Source organism: Eumetopias jubatus, unplaced genomic scaffold, assembly GCF_037043125.1.
Source record: "Eumetopias jubatus isolate StellerSeaLion01/CBP00866 unplaced genomic scaffold, mEumJub1_p1.0 scaffold_1, whole genome shotgun sequence".
NCBI classification, from domain to species: domain Eukaryota; kingdom Metazoa; phylum Chordata; class Mammalia; order Carnivora; family Otariidae; genus Eumetopias; species Eumetopias jubatus.
In genome coordinates this window covers 76,796,983-76,805,406 of record NW_028274807.1, presented here as the reverse complement: position 1 = coordinate 76,805,406, position 8,424 = coordinate 76,796,983, and the positions used below count along the sequence as shown (strand labels likewise).

General features: G+C 36.9%; 1 protein-coding gene across 5 annotated transcripts in view; it reads left to right on the top strand.

The window, feature by feature from the left end:
* Window positions 1-1,991: 1,991 nt before the first annotated feature.
* The window catches only part of TP63 (tumor protein p63), a 226,409-nt gene continuing 219,976 nt past the window's right edge, over window positions 1,992-8,424 (top strand). For all 5 annotated transcript variants that reach the window (XM_028101038.2, XM_028101037.2, XM_088017426.1 and 2 more), the window contains exon 1: window positions 1,992-2,070. In XM_028101038.2, the coding sequence (XP_027956839.1) occupies window positions 2,009-2,070 (62 nt within the window). In that variant the 5' untranslated portion in view covers window positions 1,992-2,008. The remainder of the gene's footprint in view (window positions 2,071-8,424) is intronic.

The window sequence follows — 8,424 nt, the reverse complement described above, 5'->3', positions numbered from 1 at the left end:
GCTTATTTCCTAGAAGTAAATAAATATCAGGCCTGAAAAGAGCATCAGGTCTTGCTATTCCAAATGTGATGCAAGGACCAGCAGCATCAGCATCACGTGGGAGTTTTTAGAAATACAGAGTCTCAGGCCTTGCCACAGACCTACTGAACCAGAAGACGTGTTAACAAGATTTCTAGGTGACTCACAGATGCATTAACATTTGAGAAGCAGTGAACCAGAGATCATTATTTCACCTCTCATTTTATAAATGGGAAAAACAAGGCCCTCTGTGATGGAACAACTTGGCCATGGTCAAAGGAAATTGAGTATTTTCAATTTAAGAACTTTGTATATTCCAGTCACCTGTATTCCAATAGCAGGAGTAAAGCCAAACACTCTAATTCCAATTAACAAATCTATAATTAATTAGTAAAATGATCTTCCCTTCAAGTTTCACATTTTGTAGAACAAGCTGTTTGATTTGGCTGGGGCTCAGGCCAGCATGTTTGTGAATTTCACAATTCACAGATGTTAGACACTCGCCCGCTAAGTAAGGGAAGAGAATGTCAAGTTTTAAATAGCTTCTCCCTTCTATCCTGGCTGAAGCAACAAATGAAATATTTTTATGAAACACATTTTGAAAACCAGAATTTCTTTTAAGGAAATGTCAAATTTCTCTGAAAAGGACTTTTGATTGTCTCACAACTTTGGCTACTATTAATGTTACCCATTTGCAGGTGACCTGTGATTAGGGAGTGAGTGGAGGATGTGAACTTGCCATGTTAGTGACGCTTGGGCACACAAACTTCTTTTTTTTTTTTTTTTCCTGCTGGAGTCTATTTTAATTTAGCTTCTGAATCATATTTCATTCAATTTCCAAATCCACAAAACCAGGATAGGTTTACAGCCTGTATTCAGAAAGGAAGTACATGAATCTGTATGTAGACTTTTCTGATATTATACTAATTTTTGGATATATAAAGAATTTAATGATTTTACTCTAAAGTAGGTCAAGCCAAAGCAAAACCAAAACCAGAAAAAACAATAAACATAATAAGAAAGTGAGACAGACTGATAGAGATTGAAATAAACCAGAATGTTTTCAGTAACAGGCGATTTAAAATAATTTTGTAAGCTTCAAAATAGTCTGAAATAATATAGTAGTATCACTTTAAGAAAATCTTGTGTGTGTGTTTGAGGTAGGATATTTAAAAATGAAACACAACTCCATAAAGTTTATTTTCTTCTTTTTGGGGCAGGAAAAACTTCTAAGGGGTGTGAATGGATACCGTTTTCTCTTAGTTGAGACGAAGAGTGAGTTCTAGGTTAAATATAATCAAGGAATTTCCCTGTCTTTGCTATTTGAGATTGTGACCACAACAGGCGGTTGGCTGAAAGGGAGAATGGGGGGGAGGGGGGGAGATGAAAAAAACAAAACAAAAAAAACCCCAACCTTCCTAAGCAGCTCTGTTAAAAAAACAACAACAACAACAAAAAAAAACACAACCTCCAGAAGCAGTTACAGAAGTCCTCAAGTCAAATCAGTATGCAGATACAAGGAAACGTTAATTAGCTGGAGCAGGATGGACACACAGCAGCTCAGTTCTGTTATAAAAGTCCAGTCTGCTGAAATTAAACTCTGATGCCATTCATGCCAACCTCCAATCACCAGAGAGACCAGAAGTTCAGAGATGCCTCCAAGTTGCCCACAAGTGTGGCCACTATGCCTCCGGGACTCTAAAGCCGTGGTAGAGGGGGAAGAACAATTTCAGAGAGGATGCCCAGCTGGTAAGAATCAACTGTTTCTGATGTTTGAGTCACTTGATGAATCTCATTGGCTAAAGTCGAGAAACGCTCCGCCTCTTTGCAAATGTGTGTGAAGGGGGAAGTGTCTAAACTTCTATGTCTGATAGCATTTGACCCTATTGCTTTTAGCCTCCTGGCTTTATTATCTATATATACACAGGTACATGTGTATAGGTTCTGTAATTGTTCTCCATTTGTTGATTATCAAAGAGAGTTGAAGGAAATGAACTGTGAAACTTCACGGTGTGCTACCCTACAGTACTGTCCTGACCCATACATCCAGCGGTGAGTTGAAACGTGACGTAACTTCTATCAAAACTTAATTGGAGTGCCTTGTGTATTATGAGTGTTTCTGCTGTCTACAAAGAGCAACTCCTCCTTGTTTATGAGCACAGTGATATTATTTTGGACTTTCTGTGAACTTAAAGTGGTCTGTGGGCATCTTTTCTAATTTTCTTTCTTAGTTCATGTCTGGATCTACAAAGTGACAAAGTTGGAAGATTTCTATGGTTTCTTAAAAAAATAATTATCACACCATTTGCAGATGTTTAAAATCTGTTATTTGCCTTGCTCAGCACTCACCCACCCAAGAAGAAGAAATTTCATTGGTCAGGGATATAATAATCTATGGACTATCTTCAAGTCAAAATAAACACGGAATAATTTTGATTTGTACATTAAAAATAGATGAATAGCCATTGTTATGCCAACAGATTGTGGCTTGTCATTTTGGCTCTAAGAAATATTTTCTTCTTGATTTGTTTCATAACAAACATCATCTTTTGACAAACCTGACTTTTAAAATTTATGATTGTACTGAATTTTATTTATGTTTATAGGAAGGAACATTTGCCTAGCACTAAGAGGGAATATTAGTGAGTGTCCACGATGTGTGTGTATGTGTTTCAAATTAGAGTTTGCTATTTTTAAACTGGTAAATGAAATCTGAACAGTGTTTTTCCAGTCATAAAGTTATGGGAGATATTTAAGTCATATGTAGCAGTGTGATGTTGTTAATTTAACAGCATGAGATTTGATGTTGGAATTTCATACTTTATTTTATAAGACTAATGAGAGAGGTCCTCTGAGTGTTGAAAATGGTGGGGTTCCAAAGGGGTTAACTTGTCATTCACCACCGAGGCTTATTGGAAGCTCATACCAGAACTGGAGTGGGCTCTCTGGGCAGGGCTCAGTTACTGTCACATTGCCTAGGCAATTATGGAAGATGTGTGATCTTTTTTCATTAATATGACTTGTCACCATGTAGGACACTAATGTGGACGATGTAGACTTTGCTCCTCTTCCTGTGAGGTTTCTGGTGGGCTGTCTGAGAAAGCAGAAGCAGAAAAGTAAGGCAGAAAGGTAAATGGTGGAGAAAGAAAGGAGAGGGAGAAAAAGGAAAAAAAAAAAGAGAGAGAGAGAGAGAGAGAGAGGGAGCAAGTCTGTGGTCTTCCAGGTTGAAATGAGAAATGTGAATGGTGATCTAATTCCTGCCTTGCTGTCTGCCACAAATCACAACGTTAGCATTGGAGGTGGGGGTTGGGTCAATAAAGGGCACAACACCCAACCTTTTCTAGTTCTCAAAATAGTTTTCCAGACTCAAAATTTTCTATTCTACTAAAAATCTTATGAAGTGGTATTCTAAGAGCATAGTTCTCATGAAATATTAGCTGTATAATGCTTCCCTTGAGGACATCTTTTTTAAAGTAGATACTTGGATCTACCTCAGCTCCAGAAGAAACTTTCTTCTATTGACTAGCAACCCACATGTCAACCTGTACACCCCTGTCTACAGGCATTTCCAGTGATTGATGAGAGAAGCCTGGAAATATAAATAAATGAGAAAATTGCTTCTCATATTGTCCTAACAACCTGTTAAATCATGGAACAAAAATCATCTGTTTTTGACATACTGTAGAATTCAAAATATTAATAGTACATTGAAATAGTTTAATAAATTGTGTTCGGCAAGATTGTGTACCCTCCATTTGTAATGAAAACTTAACTTGCAAATAAATTAAAGAGCAGAAAAATGCTTGTTGCTGAGCATCTATTCTGTGCAAGGCACTGGAAATAGCAAAATGATTAAGATATGGCTATAATGTCTGTTTATTTAACTCTATGGTACTTATATACTTAATAACAGATATATTTTCCCCAAATATTTTAACTGTCTTGCCATGTATTTTAAAGACTGAATTATTACTATTTTCCTGTCCATACTACTTAGTGAATAAATGAATATGTGGATTATCACTGTAAGAAATCTATAATACCGTGTGTTGTCAATGTAAGAATAAGTAATATTCTCTTTAATGCCTGGTGAGTGAATGGGTTTGAGTTGCTTTTTCTTAGACAAACCTTGTAGTTCTCGGTTTACAAAATCTATTTTAAGAAAGACCAAATTTAATCATTCCATAATCATAGTCATCTACATAGTTAAATTTGTTTTTTTTTTTTTTCCTGCCCTCGCCTTTAGAAAAAAGTCATGAAAGGGAAATTTCACAAAAGAGGAAAGAACAGGATATCTTGTTATTTTTAACTCCCAGCTACCTTAATGCATGGATGGTTTCCTTTTATCACAGAATAAAATAAATGAGAGATGCTATTATCATTTATTACTGAATGTTAATGCCATTCCCAAAAAGCCAATTTCAAAGTTCTATGATAATCATTCTCTCAGTTAAAATTGGGATTTCACCCTCTGTTTTATTTTTCTTTGCACCTAAACATATTGACATACTATACATTTAGTTGTACTCCAGTGTTGATGCTAAGTTAGTCTTTGCAAAAACTTTTCTGATAGTCAAAAGAGCATGAAAACTATAGAGTGAAGATTTCCCCTTTCATGATATTGACCATTACAAAGAAGAAGAAAAGGTGGGGGAAAATCACCAGTCTTGTCATTTTATTGCTAACTTAATTTTAACAAAAATTTCAAAGCATAGATGAAATTATGCCAGATTAATAAAGAAGAGTGAATGGGTAGATTACCCTTTCCTTAAAAATGAAAAGTATCAGCAGTGAGTTCTGTTTATTTTTTATTAGGTGAAAACTCAAAATGAATACAAAATGTAGCATTTTAGAATCTAAATCTCTGTTTATTGTTGGGTAATAATTCGGGTCTTCTTTCACACTTTAGTTTTTAGAATTGCTATCTAGTTTTTAAAATAGATTTTTAAGCTGAGTAATTCGAAAAGACAGACTAAATCCTTTCAAATTTTGCAAATAAACCAGATAATGTGATAAAAATGAATCAAGACCAAATTTTGAAATAATATGATAGCTGAGGGCCAAAAATAAGAGAAAATGCAACATATTACAATTCGAGCCACTTGCCAGATGACTTTGTATTATTTTTGCCAGTCAATCCAAAAAAGCTCAAACTGCTAACATGGTATATGAATGAGTAAGAAGCAACCCCTGTGTAAATTGCACATTGATTGTGAATTTTATGCTTTACCAGTTAAAAGGTCAACTTTATTAAGTATGTTTTCTAAATATATCCCAAAAGGAAGTGTAGTGACAGAGAACTTCTAGTGGAACATCATTTCGTTTATGAGAGAATATCACAGAAGGGCAGTTGCAGTTCTGTGTTGAGTGTACTCTACCTGCTTCTCCACATGCATCTTCCATTCTTCTCCTTGTTCTGTACCTCTGGAAGCTGACTTCTAAAGGCTACCCTGACCCTTCCTTTCTCCTCTGGTTTCCACTTGGGTTAGACTTGCATAAGAAGATGTGATGAGCACTGGGTGTTATACGCAACTAATGAATCATTGAACATTATATCAAATCTAATGATGTACCGTATGTTGGCTAATTGAGTTTAAATTAAAAAAAAAAAAGTAGAAGTGCATAAGGAGGGAAGTTAGGGTATATGTTTCCCTGGCCACTTCCCTGTTGGGTTTTCTACCAAAGGCTGCAGGTCCTGTCAGGCACCCTTGCCATAGGTCCAGGTTTACTTTACTTTCAAGCGTAGTAGAAGTGCTAAGCATTCCCAGCCACTACTAACTCCGAAAACCCATATCCTATCCCTTATGCCTTGGCAAATAGTCCCTTCATTAAACTCTCTACAGTCACTCTTTTTTCAAGTGCTCTTGTTCCTGTCAGGATCATGGCAAGTACAAAAATAAAATACATGCCCACAGTGTTGTCTATGCACATACAAAGTCCTCCAAAATTGGTATAACATATAATGATACAACTTCTGATGTAACATAAAGGATGTATCTACTCACTGCAATGAGCAAACCAGCTTTTAGTAAAGCTAATCCATTCATTTTAGCCATCTCCATAATCACTGTTTCTCTATCCATAACAAGCCAACATGCTACAGTCTGTGTATGTTGTTTGTATCAGTACTTGAATTGAAGTAAGGCAGAAGGCAGGAAGAATTGGTTCATAAAGAAATATGAAGGTACAATTTATCAACAGGGACTAACGTATCCATCAGTTGTAATGAAGAAAAAAAAACTGCTTCAAACCCTTACAATTTTCACAAGAATAAATTCTAAAAGACCGTTATGATCATTTGTGGCTAGTCCAAAGTATGATGCATTATAATTCTAGATGCTACCCCTGGGCTGTAAGTGCATTTAAATGGCAAGGAGGCAGGGAAGTGTGTTAGCTGAGTGCGCATAGAACTTGTCAAAAGATCTGAATAATAGCCTTAACTCCACCACTAACTGATTATATGACCTTTAGGAAATCATTTAAGCTATTTAAATAAAAGTTTCCTCATAAAGTAATTAGGGATTACAACCTCTGATCTACTCTTCACAGCTGGGACGTGGAGAAATTATATAGGAACCCAACACAACTCTGAAATGCATTACCTTAGTGTATTCCTCAGTTTTCCTATTGTGTGTGTAGCACACCAGCACACTGGGGATTCCTTTCCAGCAATAATCGTGTCCTCATGTGGGTATACCTTAAGTTCCATTTTGCCTGATATCATTAAGCGTCTTGGTATGATATTGGCTTGTCTCTCTCAATGTTTATACTTCACAATTCAGATTGAGAAATCTGAATCCCAGAGGGGTTAAGTGATTTATTTCCCCCCCAAATCACACAACAAAATAGTAGCAGAACCAGATCTAGAATTTAAGTCTCGTGATCCTGTTCAACGTTATTTCTACCACAGAACATATTATCATTTTATTAGAACTGTATAGAACTTTACCGTTAACGAAGTACTTCCCAGTACCTGATCCACCTGGGAGGTGAGCCAGTGTGGTAGGCAGAATAATGGCCTCTAAAGATGACCAGATCCTAATCTCCAGAACCTGTGAATATGTTCTATTATGCAGCAAAGGGGAATTAAGGTTTCAGATGGAATTAAGGCTGCTAATCAGCTGATCTTAAAATAGGTAGATTATCTTGGATTACCCACGTGGTTTCAATGTAATCGTGAGAGTCCTTAAAAGTGGAAGTTGGAGGGAGAAAGAGTCAGTGATGTGATGTGAGAAACGACTCAACAGACTTTGAAGTTGGAAGGGAATCATGAGCCAAGCAAGGCTGGCACCTCTAGACGCTGGAAAAGGCGAGATAACAGATTTTCCTCTACAGCCTCCAGAAGGAATGCAGCCCTGCCACCACCTTGATTTCAGTCCAGTGAGACCTGTGTCAGGCTTCTGACCTACAGAACTCTAAGATGATGCATTTGTATTGGTGTAAGCCACAAGTTTGTGGTAACTAGTTACAGCAGCAGTACGAAACTAGTTCACCAAGCAAAGGATTTTTATCCCAAATTGTAGATATGAAAACTAAAACTATGTTTTGTTTTGATTTGTTTAACTAAAGGATCCCAGGAATTAATTAATTAATTAATTTATATTTCTTGGTGCCGAGTAGGGATAGTAGGAGATATAAGATACAATCCTAGACTCAGGGAATCTAAAGTAGAATTGCATACATAGAAATCATACAAGGAGGTTCAAGGAAGGTTAGGAAGATGCCTGCTTGCTGAAGACTGCCAATGCAAAGCGCCCACCCTGGACGCAGCAGGTTGGAAGGGTGATTCTTACTAGTAGCATCTGTTAATGTTCCTCAACATGTTTTACGTGGTGTTATATTTCTGTTCAAATCGTAGATGGTAACTGATGCCCAAAATTGTAATGCCCAACTTCAGGTTCAGGAAAACACAGTAACATACATTTTCACTTCTGATGTTGTCAGGAATTCTGAGAGATGTTACATCCACAGCCTGAGACTAGGATCTGAGGAGTCTAGGTGGAGCCTTGGGATTGCATTGTAAACAAAAACAAACCATTTCGATTCATGTTGTTCTCAGGCCACTACTGAAAAAACAGCTCTAGGCCTTCTGATGCTGTAAGTTTCCTAGTCAATTTTAGGTTTACAATTACATTGATACCTTTCCTGGGAAATGGAGGGTGAAGGGAAGGAATGCAAAACTAGCATTTTTTTATCAGGCACCACAGAGGATTCGTTTGTTTGCACAGTCAATTTTGAGCCCCCCTACAGTGAGGCAAACTTGGACCCAGGGTCCCAATAGAAGCTTAGAAAAAGGTACCCAATGATATGAACAACACATGCCTTCCTACAGGGAGACTTCACGTTCTCACTTTACTTAAGGGCCAAATGGATTGTGAGATTAAAGTAGCAATTTTCAATCTGTTT